The sequence below is a fragment of the Lactuca virosa genome, chromosome 8 (genome assembly GCF_052849685.1).
Source record: "Lactuca virosa cultivar CGN04683 chromosome 8, Lactuca_virosa_CGN04683_v6, whole genome shotgun sequence".
Taxonomy (NCBI): Eukaryota; Viridiplantae; Streptophyta; class Magnoliopsida; order Asterales; family Asteraceae; genus Lactuca; species Lactuca virosa.
In genome coordinates this window covers 87745086-87758140 of record NC_136433.1, presented here as the reverse complement: position 1 = coordinate 87758140, position 13055 = coordinate 87745086, and the positions used below count along the sequence as shown (strand labels likewise).

Here is a 13055-nt window from a genome sequence, read left to right as displayed (position 1 = left end):
ACCTTGGAATTCCAGGGTACATGCTCTCAGCATATCTTCAAGTGTTTGTATCGTTCGTTCGCTCTGACCATCAGTCTGTGGATGGTAAGCTGTACTTAAACACAACTTGGTACCCAATTCCTCTTGTAGACTTTTCCAAAATCTTGAGGTGAAACGACTGTCACGATCCGACACAATCGTTAACGGAACACCGTGAAGCCTCACAATTTCCTTCACGTAAGAATTCACAAGCTTATCCATAGACCATTTCTCATTGGTTGCTATGAAGTGCACACTCTTAGTGAAGCGATCGACGACCACCCAAATCATGTCGTGACCATTCTTTGTTCTGGGCAGTTTAGTGACAAAATCCATAGTGATGTCTTCCCACTTACCCATAGGCACAGGTAAAGGTTCTAAACTCCCGTATGGTTTCTGATATTGTGCCTTAACTCTCGCACAAGTCACACATTCGGCCACATACTTTGCAACATCGAGCTTCATCGTCGGTCACCAGTAATAGGGTTTTAGGTCCCTATACATTTTAGTGTTGCCAGGATGAATTGGGGCGTACCTGGTGGTACACTGCGTGTACGAGGTCAGCGCCCCGCTTTCGGTCAACACCAGAGTACGCTGGGCGTACTCTCTTGGTACGCAGGGCATACTCCGCTGGGAAGAAATATTGACTTTTGGACCTTGACTGTTGACTTTAACTTTGACCAGGTTGACCAAGTTTGATCTGAGGGTATTTTGGGTTATCCGGTTAATTGTTGATTAAGATTGTATTTATTGTTAGTTGGCGCGAGGTTATACGGTTCGGCGGTCCGAGCAGTTATTTGATTATCAACAGATTGATGTGAGTCTTCCTCACTGTACATACGGGTCGAAGGCATCAAGGCCGGCCCACTGGATTAGATATCCTGATATGTGATAATATGATGCTATGCTTAGTGATTTGTAGATCTACCTAATTGTCTGCTGACTGATTATATGTTTATCTGTATATGTGTACATATTTGGTTGGTGGTTAAGGCTTTACGGCTTTGTGCGTGAGCCAACAGACCGAACGTATTCCATCCCGAGGATGATTGGACTCGACATTGGCATTCCAACCCAGGGTATTCATCCTGAGGATGACTGGATCCTATGGTTGATTGGGCCTCGGGTATTCCAACCCGATGGTTGACTGGACCCGATATATTGGCATTCCAATCTAGGGTATTCCATCTCGAGGATGATTGAACCCTGTGATTGACTGGGCCTGGGGTATTCTAACACGATGGTTGATTGAACCTGACATGCTTGTTATGGTATATGGTGAGACTGGACTACTCTGTGCGCTAGTCAACATGCTGGGGGTATTCCAACCTGATGGTTGATTGGACCCGACATGTTTGGTATTCCAACCTGATGGTTAATTGGAGCAAACATGCTTATGATACGAGGGTATTATATCCCGAGGATGACTGGGCCCATCGTAGACATGCCTGGTATTCCAGCCCGAGGCTGATTAGGCCAAGCATGAGTATTTGTGCATGTGATTTGTTTGTTATGTGTATGTGGTGGTACTTTGGGGAAACTCACTAAGCTTTGTGCTTACAGATTCATTTTATTGTTTCAGGTGCTTCAGATGGTTGTGGCAAGGCGAAGGCGTGACCGTACACATCCTTGGTTTTACAACTGATTGAATCTTGAGAGACTCTGATTTTAAATCATGTTTTGGAAACAATGGTTTGTAAACACTTTTATTAGTAAATGGGTTGTTTTGAAAGGTTTAAATTTATTGAAATTTTTGGGATGTTAAAGATATATACAACTAACTTGCCGTATATACAAACTAAATGAAATAATCACTAAGTACGTAAAAAATCAATAGTTAATGTTTCCAATATTGAAAATACAGAAAAAAAATTAACACTAACTTTGATATCTTTTCCATCAACCACTGATTACCGCGGTGAATAATATCTTTAACATGATGGTCAAACAATACATAAGATGAGACCAAGTTTCATCTTGAACACGAATTATGACCCTCACCCTAAAAATTATAAAATAACAATTTAAAAAAACACTAAAATAAACATGGAAACAATCTAATAAATATTAATGTCACAATAAGTTTACAGATGTAAAATTATGAACTTACTTGTCGTAAACATCAGAAACTCCGCCGCAACCATCTCAAGTAAATGGTTCAGCATTACTATCATTATCATTCTTACTTTTTTTTGAACAATCAAGACAATAAAATGTATACCAGCCTTCGTCTAAATCAAAACCGATGACAGTAGCAATGCTGGACAAACCTTTTTCGTGGTTCAAAAATTGTAAAAAGAATATATAAAAAATAATATCTTATATATATTCGTTGGTTTATGCGGATTAAATTTTAAAAATTAATGGAAAAATATCAATACTGTTAAGTATACCTCATTGTAATCTGGAATATCATCAATGTTCTTGATTGGAAAACGGAGGTAGTAATCTTCTGCATTGGCCACAACAATATCGATATTAAGTTGTGAATTATTAATGGATGACTCAACATTCAAATCCATATCAGAAATACTACATATAAGAAGAAAAAAAGAAATTAAACAATATAAATAATTAATGATTAAGAATAATGAAATACAAAACATTAAGCTATTATTTATTTATAGAAGACATACACTTTTTTGAATTCTGAAATGTGAGGCATATCATCATTGATATGCAATCTCGACCCAAACAAACAGTTACCGACTTGAGGCTGGTTTGGAAATAAAATTATTAATGATTAATTTATCTTATTTAAAAAATATTAATGTAATGACATGGACATCTAAAATAAAAAATATTCTTACCACCCCAATTCTTGAGCTTTGCCATACGTAGGAGGATGATAACGGGGGCATTATCATTTTGATGTTCCGATATGTAGCTGTTCAACTTCAATGCAAAACCATCCCACAAAGCAACTTGAATTTTCCTACCACTATAAATGAATGGTTGGGTTATTTGGAAATAAATATTAAACATGGTAAATAAATAATAAAGGAGAGGTGAAAAGTACCTTAGATGTTGAGCAACCATATTCATTAACCTTTTTTCACTTCCTTTGTCAATGATCACTTTAATAGTATCAATAGAAACAACTTTACCAATAAAATCTACAAATGGTAATATGTAAGGAAATATATTATTATTATATTAAAAATTTGTTCTAAAAGTAATATATATATATATATATATATATATATATATATATATATATATATATATATATATATATATACATGCGAAGATGTTAATAGAAAAAACTTACCAAATGCAACACGAGTGTCAAAATTTCTGGCAGTCAAATCATGGAAAGTCACAAAATTAAAAGGATCGACCCTATTAACAAAAGGAGCTGACACATGAACTATCGTTGTTTTGTAGAAATTTATCTTATCCCTGTGACCAACCAACATGTAATCTCCTTCGTTTATAGCCATATTAAATTTAGTGATTTCCCTTACAGCTCATTCAACGAACAAGGTTTGAAATACATTGACGGGATTTTTTTGATTGTTGCCTGCATTTTAGTGCCCTGTAGGTCATAACCAGTGTTGTTTTATTGAAAATAATAAATTAAAATATTAGTTTATTTTAATTTAGTAAAATTCTTACCTGTTGGTCCATTAAAATCATGTCCAGGATGCTCACCATGTTTAGGTTGTTTTTGGAAGTCTGTTTCCAAAGCTTGACCTGAACACGAATATTCCATGTTTCCTTCGATGCATCAATGTCAGCAAGACTATCAAAGACGATTTCATCGCCACTATTATGTGCCATTCCGCCTTCTACAAAAACATAATATAATTGTATTTATGATTCAGAAGTACACTGCGATAAGGGCATAATGGTCAAATCAATTTGAAGAACAATTGAAAGTAGGATGCTATTTTGTCAAATGTCATCAGGGTTTAAAATGGTCCCTTTAAACTATTATATAACAATTAAAAAATGATCCATGTAAACTGAATTGTTTAAAAATGGTAATTTATCAAATCAAATGATTAACAAAAAAACACAATAAAAAACATAATAACATTATTATTTAATTTATCAAATCAAACGATTAACAAAAAAAACACAATAAAAAACATAATAACATTATTATTTAAAGAAATGGTCACTGGAATTTTTAAGAAATAGCCCTTAGTTCTGTTAATAGAATTGTAATCATAATCATTACACAAATGATCCCTGTAAAATAGAAAATAGAAATGCACAATTCAAAACATTACATATTAAAGTCAAAGTATATTGCTATTAACTAAATCTATTAAAAACAAAATAGAAACTACACTTCGCTTTCTATCCAATGAACATAGTTATAAAAAATCAAAAAAATTTGAAACATATAAAAGCATAATGGTCAAATCAATTTGAAGGACAACTGAAAGTAGGTTTTACAATTAATAGAAATTAAGAACATCATATTAAAGAAGAAACCTGGATGACAAATGTGATGCTGCAAAGGGTGATGTTGTTCGAACGTGATGCTGAAAATGGTCTGAATAAAACATAATAGACGAACAACAGCACATGATATATACAAGACTTTCAACAATGATTATGGAAATGATATCAAATTTCGAATTCTTTGATTCTTTAAAATTCAGCGAAGATATCCCGTAATCTTGTAGATACATTTCATATAATAGATATGAATTATTAAAAGAATATAAGAAATGTGAGTACTAAGAACATGCTTTTAATTAGGAAGGAACGTAATTTACTTTGAAAAATTATAATGACGTTTAAATGAGTTGAATACATTCTTTTTATAAATGACGTTAACATTAAATCAGTTAGTCAAGCTTACAAATTTAGTCAATATTAATTTAATTTAAATTAATTTCATTATATATTAACAGAAAAACGAAAAAAATGATGATTTGCAGAGTGTAATAAAAGGAAATGTGATAAAAAAATACAGTTTTACCCTTTTCTGGATTAAATTCATTTATAAAATCCATCCATTTAATATTGAATAAAAGATTAATAAAAAGTAGGATGCTAACATGTATATATATGAAAGTAGGATGCTAACATGGTCCATTTGAAAAATATAATTCAAGAAATGGTCCATATTTTTACAAACAATCAACTATTGAAAAAAAACAATGTTTATACGATAATATAAAATCATACTTTTCGAAAGGCATAGAATAAACACACATTCATTTCACAGTAACTCCAATTCTATAAAATATAATTATATAAAGTGTTTTAGTAAATGAACATACTCAATTTGACCATTATACACTAAACCTATTATATATAGCACCGTGCATAGTAAAGTAAAAGAAATTAGGATGCTATTTAATGCATTTGAAACACTTAAATCATGTTATATTTGTCATGGGGTATTTCATAGTTGCAAAAATTAAACATAAATAAATAGGCTCAATAGAATACCTAATTCTAACCACTACTTCCATATCACATAACCACATCTTCAATTTGTTGCATGGTTCTTTTCAAATTGTCATCATATGCCATGGTGACAGTTGGAGTTGCTGTTGTGTGTTCAGAATCTTTCAGGCTGACTTCAGGGGTGGGTGTAACTCTTGCCTGAGGATCCTATGGGATGGTTGTGGTTGCCGTTGAGTAATCATCAGTGGTGGTGGTGGTAGCAGGCGGTGTTTCAGAAGTGTAGTTTCCTTGTATAGGATTTTTAAGCTCATCAATGCCGATTTCCTTTTGAAGGATGCTCTTGAATTCACAATGAAACTTCCTATTTTGAAGTGAAGCATGTGTTTCAACATTCAATCAGTATCATATTCTTATTCTTCAAGTTGAGATAAATGATCACTTTGAAACCACACATCCAAACAAGAATTAGATGTAGTTCCCAGATTGTGGGTTGAAATGAACGCAGAGTGTTTCCCAAAGTTTTAGCAACCTGCAATTTAGGTGTTAAAATGTCAAGATGGACACAAAAATAACATCCTAAAAGAGATAACAAAAAAACGAAGATTACAAAATTTTGTTTTTGGGATATACAGTCACCTCGGCAAGAACTTTATACCCAAAAACCAACAAAGCGATGTTTCTTTTTAACTTAAGCTTCAGGAGCTCCAACTCCAAATAAAGATGCGAAAGCCTAAAAAATTTCAAGTTCCAACAAAGTAATGCATCCTGGAAACAAAGTCGTAGAAGAAACTATGTACATTCGAATTGTATAATTGATAAGTTATATGTATTATGATACGTACAGAACCACGTTCAAGAAGCAGTTGTTGCTAAGATTTTGCTATCCGGGAACGACCCTCGATTTCTCAGGCGAAGATTCACTCTTAGACGACGACGATAGAAATTTGAAATTGTTGCCAAGATTTTGCAATCTGGGAACGACCCTCGATTTTTCAGGAAAATATATTTTGAAATCGAGATGAAATAATAAGCCAGTTGGATGCCGTTTTTAGTAGTAAAGAGGATGGCGTACACATGTTGTGAATTGTTTTTTTAGCATGACATCATCAGAACGATCGAGAATGATCTAAGAGTTGAAATTAATCAAGGAAACACAATGAATGAACCTAATTGTTGAATGTGATGTCATCAAGTTTCCCTTTTAATATATATAGAGATACGTAAGAATAAATTGCAACAATTAAATAACTCTTATATATATATATATATATATATATATATATATATATATATATATATATATATATATATATATAATATTTGACTATAAACATAGGGGTCATTGAGGGGAGAAAAGTGGACAGCTACATATGACCCAATTATTATTATTATATATATTTGTTTAAAAATAAAAACTTATAATAACGATAAAGACCATTTTTATGTAGCCCGTCCTGGGCCTTTGACGATATTTAATTCCTAAGGACGGGCCCTAACTATAAACTAGATTTAAGTCACTTCGTGCGTTGCGATGAATAACTCATTTGCAATTAAAGAAAACAAACACTATAAAAAGAAATTATGCAAGGGACTAAAAATGTAACTTTAATGTGCAATGTTACTCATTGGGGATTTGTATAATGAATGTGATTTACAAATATCAACAGTCTATATATAGCACGGTGACGATTATAAAATATCAAGTGGATCACAAAAGTATCAAAATAAAGTTTTGATTCAAACAGCGTAAAAGTTTATAACGTTTAAATAAAAATTAATATTAATAAAAACGAAAACTATAAAAAATGAGTAAATTGCACAAATCGTCACTCATACAGATGTCAAATGCACGTTTAGTTTCCAGTTTAAAAAACTTGAACTGTCTCTCTATTTTTTTCACCTGGACCGTCCTTGATGGATATTAAATAACTATTTTTCCCTTAATAATTTCATTTCTTTTTCTTTTATGTATTTATTATTTTTAGATTAAAAAAGGAAAAAAAATAAATATCCCCACCAACCACATCCTGACCCAACCCACCCTCCCCTTCCGTTTTCGCAATTTCCTTCAATCTTTGTCTCCCTCTTTCTCATCTACTCCCAACAACCACCCAAAACCCTAAGTAGCCAGCAGTACCCACCTGCCTCCATGACACTGACGAAAACCCATTAGTGTGGCCGACGTCACTCACCTGCCCCCATGATGCTACCCACCTGCCTCCAGCAGTATGGGCGGCGAAAACGATGAAAACTGTAACATTCGGGATTTATAAGGTACTAATCTTTTTATTTATATAAGGTTAATAGTTTTATAAGGTTTGGGCTCGGACCTTTGAGCCCTTGTAATTGGGCTGAGGAAGCGCCGTACGTGGAGCGTACCTTGCCATGTACGTTTAGCATACTCAAGAGACTAGAATGCGGAAGCCATGCAGGTACGCCCAGCGTACGATGAGTATGCACAACATACGTATGCAGGTTCTAAAACCCTAAATTTTAAGGTTTGATCCCTATATAAAGGACATTATGCTTTTGGTCCAGCCTCCCTCTCACCCTTAGCCAGCCACCACGAAAACCCTAACTCATATTTGTGTGTTCATGTGATTTGGAAGCCACTTGAGAGCATTTTAGTGTTGTTTTGGTGTTTAGAAGAGAAAGGAGTTTGAAGAAGGAGAAAGGATTCAAAGGGAGCTTGTAGATCCAGAAGATAAGCACCATTTCTGACTCATTTGAGGTATCAAGCTTCAAACTTGATAATTGCAAGTTTAGATTTGATTTTAGGGTGTTTTAGATCACTTTTGGACTCCATTGTTGAGGTTGTTTGAGTATTGATAGTTTCAGAGCATAAGAGCTGTCCTTTTGGGCTCTTAGAAGCACTTAGAGTAATAAAAATCGGATCTTGATGGTTATGCCACAACCATGCAAGTGTTTGAAGGTCACAAAGTTGGGTTAAGGACCAAAAATCATGTTTTGACCCCAACCATGCATGCAATCACATAAAGTTTGTGACTTTATGGACTAGGATGCTTTAAAGGACCTGGATCTACATTCTAGACGGGAGGACTTAATGGGTTAAGTCACAAATGAAGCCCCAAGAAAGCTGGCCGGTACGCCGTGCGTACACCCTGGTACGCTACGCGTACTCGGTCAACTTCCCGTTTTCGTCAAGGCCAGCATACGTTGGGCATACGTACCAGGTACGCCGCGCGTACGCATGTAGATTAGTGAACTAGGGCTTTTGGGCCTTAGAAGTCTGGGCCTGGATAGTTGGGCCCCATGGCCCACTGTGGAGCAGGGTTTCTGGGCCTAGAACTGAGACATAGAGTATTGGGCCTTTTGGGCCATATTGGGCCACTCGAGATTATTTATTTTGGGCTAAGGATTTATTGGGCTTGTGAAAAGGCCCATTTGAAGAGTTGGGCCCAATTTAGAAAATTGGGCCATTAGTAGGCCTTTAGTGGGCAAACTGTGGGCTGGAAAAAATAAGATGGAAATGGGCCTTGTGTATGGTCCAAATTAGACCAAGGGGTAAAATAGTCATTTTACCCTAAGAAGTATTATGGATCTTGAGTAAGTGTTGTTATGATAATGATAGCCGGGGAGTCATCGGAGCAGTTGTTAGAGATTCCTTCCAATGATATTCGACATTCAACTTTACGAGGTGAGTTACCTTCAGTAGAAGTGGGTCTAAGGCACCAATACCGGCCCACTAGTAGGTGATTATAGATGAGATGACTGTCTTTGTGATAATTGTCTGGTATGCCACTATCTGATATGCTTTATATGCTAGTATGATATGTTATTATGTGGTAGTGGTAAGGGGTGAAATAGTCCCCGGTTACCGGTTGAAAGAGACCGAAGGGGAGGCCATCACCCAGATATGCTAGGCTGTATATGATTGATATGTTTATGCTAGATTATTATGTGGTAGTGGTAGAGGGTGAAATAGTCCTCGCTTACCGGTTGCAAGAGACCGAAGGGGAGGCCAGCACCCAGATATGCTAGGCATTATGTGATTATATGGTATGTGGTATAATGGGGGAACTCACTAAGCTTTGTGCTTACGGTTTTTAGTTTTGGTTTCAGGTACTTTTTCTTCGAAGGGAAAGGAGCCGACACAGTAGCAGTGCGTCACACACATGATTTTCCGCACAGGAGATTCTTGGGATTTGTACTCTGACACTATTACTATTTGATGATATGGTTTTGAGACATGTGATCTATGGTTTTTATGTAATGAAATAACTTGATGATGTTTTTCTGTAAATTGTTTTATGAATCGCAATATCAAAAATGAAATTTTTGGTCCATATTTTTGGGATGTTACAAAAACCAAACCACCAATGTCGACCTTCTCCCTATCTACATCTACAACCAAACCCAAGACCCTAGATAACACTGCTCACCCTCCTTCTTTCTTTGACGATGTTGTAGATCACAGCAAGTTGAAGAAATCGATAGGTAGGGGTTGTACACCGACGGTAAGGGTGGTTCTCTATTTTCGGAGGGTGTCGGTATAAGGAGGTGGTGTTTGGGTGGTAATGGTGGTAGTTCGAGGTTTTTCAGGTGGGGTTAAAGTACTCGTAGGTGGGTTTTCCGGTGGAGGCTATTAGGGGTGATGATGTTGCTGGTGGATATGGCTGATGATTATTCAATATGCACGATGTTGACTGGTGGCGGTGTTAACAGTAAAGGTGGCAAGTTGTATGGTTAATGGAGGTTCATGGTAGTGACGATGGAGAGGTGACATGCGGTGTTCGAAAAGGGGGGGGGGGATGGTTGTCGTCTTTATTTTGTATAGGAAGGTGACAATGGTGAAGGAGGTGGTGGTTCGTGGTTATTTTCCCGGGAAACAGGTAGTATAAGGAGGCGATGAAACAGGTAGCTCGATGGAAGTAGGGTGGTATTAAGCTTTGAACCGAGGAGTGAGGTGGGGTGAGGTGAGAGGTGATGGGAGTGGGGCCTATTTTTAATTATAAAAAATAATAAATATTAATAGATTAACTGAAAAATAATATACAAGGGCATTATGGTTATTTCAAATCTGGAACGGACTAAAACTGCAATAAAATCGTCTTTTAGGGATGAAGCATGCAAGTTTGAAACAAACAAAGGACCGTTCGAGTCAATTTTTAAAATTAGGGACCAAACATGTTTTTTGGCATTTGTACGATAGACGATTCTAGTAATTTACTATAATGCATAAGATGCATTATGTTCATCATATATCACCATGCTCCCTGTTAACATGCTTTCTTTTGCCATGAACGAGTTTGAGATTTACTTTATGAAGTCCATTGCTAATCATAGCCGCTAGAGTGGTTACCGAGTACAACTAATGTCATGTTTGGTGAATTGGTGGTATTCATGAGTTACATATATCTTAGTGGTAGAGAAAAAACCACATGCATTCATAGTTGATGAATATTGAAAATGACCCACTTGGAGGTTGCACTTTATGGATCAACATTGTTGAATGAACCTTGAACAAATGGTTATGAGGCTTTATGTCTTTTGACCTAAGAAAATTCCTTGGTTTATGAATGAAAGTAATGTCATAACTTGAGGTATGTCAAACACTGATACGAAACATGATATTTATAAAGGCTATTTTCGGATATGCCATTAAACTCAGGAGAGAGAGAAACGCAAATATGTCAATATGAGAATCACTTATTCAATTGTTTGGAGTTTTATTATCCTTTGATGGGTGAATAAGTTGGAGCGTGCCACACCCAGTGGAGATGAGTGAATAAGTCGGAGCTTGTGAACCTTTATTTAATGGAATGAGAGGAGATGAGTGAATAAGTCAGAGCTTGTAAACCTTTTATTTAATGGAATGATGATCAAATCATTAGCAAGCTTATAAATATACATTATCTTTGTGGGCTAGATACATAATAATTTCGGTTGTTTTCTTTGTTGCCACTTTAAGTATATGTGAATGAAATTCATTTCTCAATTTTTTACGAAAAGGCAGTTTCAAAAAAAAATCTATGCTGGAAAAGTCACTTTTCTGCTAATGTAAAGGCAATAAAATTAATGATGTAATATGATTTCAGATTGGGTTCCTTGTTCTTGAATTTTGATAAATGTTTCTCTTCCCATTTAGCACTTAATAGCAACCCATAACGGTACTCCCTTTGTACAATTAACTTTTTGAGCCATATATTAGATTACTTTGTTAACTAGGAATTTCGTAATCAATATCATTTTGGAACTAAAAATGATATTAAGCCGGAGTTTTGTAATCTTGGACGACACAATCATGTTCTTTGATGGCCCTTGCATGCATTAGAAAATCTATCTTGAACGTGTGATCAAGATATTCAACCAGCTTTGTTTGGAGGATATCATTCATAAGACTTGGCTTTCCACCACTGAATTTTAATGGTGGCCATATGTCTATTTGTCTATCACCTGTCGGTATTTGAAAGATCCCCCTTTCCCGGCTCCTAGTAGATCTGATATCGACATCTCACTGCATTTGAACATGAAAACCCTTGTTCTTTTTCTCCTTCTCATGTGTACGTTTGCTCGGTTTTTGGTCCTAGCTAGAGACACACGCACATGCACTTAACTGAAGCCCGTTGACACTCACGCCCGACTTAAAGATAGTAGTTTTATAATGATAGAGATCCTAGTTACAAATGTAGATAGCTTAGGGGAAATATCTGAGAATTGAAAATAAAATATCTACATATATAATAATTCCACTCTATGGTAATATTTGGTACACAAGATCGAATTGAATGGTACAAGGACCGAACGGTTTGTCTTTGTGGCTTTTGGCCGGTAAAACTAGAATACGATGAACAAGTTCTCTATATGCATTTGGTTAGGCTAGGATCGGAGTAGACATGATCACATGATTGTATAGTTGGTTTCTGGTATTTGACACCAAATATCTCTAGTACTACTGTTGATGTACAAGTGGTAACTTTTTGGGTCAAATCCGTTTTGGCCTAATCAGTCCAACACCTACCACCTGCCATACAATACATTGTTCATCACCCAAACTCACACTAATGTAAGAATGTTACAAACCGAAAGAATCCCGGAACTTTTGACTCTCTCAATATCTACTTAATACGTTGGTGAAATATAAAGATTTACCGAAGTTTTGAACATACCCATCAAACCAGACTACTAACAATAACGTCTACGTCATTGCAACTTAAGTATTAAATGTCTGAAAGAAAGTTTATGATAATTATTTTGTATTAGACAACAAGATACCACAATGTGTTAATAAATCAAGCAAGAATAATGTGTATCTTCGCAGATGATTGGATAGCTCAATATAGGACCTCTAGATATATGATCATAATGTCTAACGATCCCCATGTTATTTTATTAATTAATTATTGGATGAAAAAAGATAGATACATGAAATTCAAATGAATCAAAGTTGATAAGGACAGTAGACTGCTGATCCAGGGCCATGTGTTGCATAAGTATAGGGAGCAACACCAAAAGGATGCCAATCCCCATGTTTTTTTTGAGGACGTACGTACTTTCTTATACCATCTTTATCCTTGATATAATTTATAAATAATTTTAATAGGCAAACACTATTGATATTATCTATTTATTTTTAACCTTCACGTTTAAGAGTACTCGAACATAAAACTTTATAACTGTTTTGAGATTGTTTTAAGAAAGTG

At 35.4% G+C, this 13055-nt stretch overlaps 1 protein-coding gene across 1 annotated transcript; it reads right to left on the bottom strand.

The window, feature by feature from the left end:
* Positions 1 to 1990: 1990 nt before the first annotated feature.
* On the bottom strand, positions 1991 to 3461 carry LOC145130596 (uncharacterized). The gene is made up of 6 exons (XM_079065372.1): positions 3290 to 3461; positions 3038 to 3134; positions 2851 to 2959; positions 2655 to 2734; positions 2412 to 2550; positions 1991 to 2020 (listed from the first exon to the last, which is right to left on the bottom strand). The coding sequence occupies exons 1-6, from the start codon at positions 3459 to 3461 to the stop codon at positions 1991 to 1993; spliced, it is 627 nt and encodes a 208-aa protein (XP_078921498.1).
* Positions 3462 to 13055: the final 9594 nt, after the last annotated feature.

Coding starts and splice junctions, on each gene's coding strand:
- LOC145130596 (XM_079065372.1), bottom strand. CDS start 3,461: ATGGCTATAAACGAAGGAGATTACATGTTGGTTGGTCACAGGGATAAG. Junction 2,960..3,037: donor ATGGTTGCTCAACATCTAAG/GTACTTTTCACC, acceptor ATTCATTTATAG/TGGTAGGAAAATTCAAGTTG. Junction 2,551..2,654: donor ATTTCAGAATTCAAAAAAGT/GTATGTCTTCTA, acceptor TCTTATATGTAG/TATTTCTGATATGGATTTGA.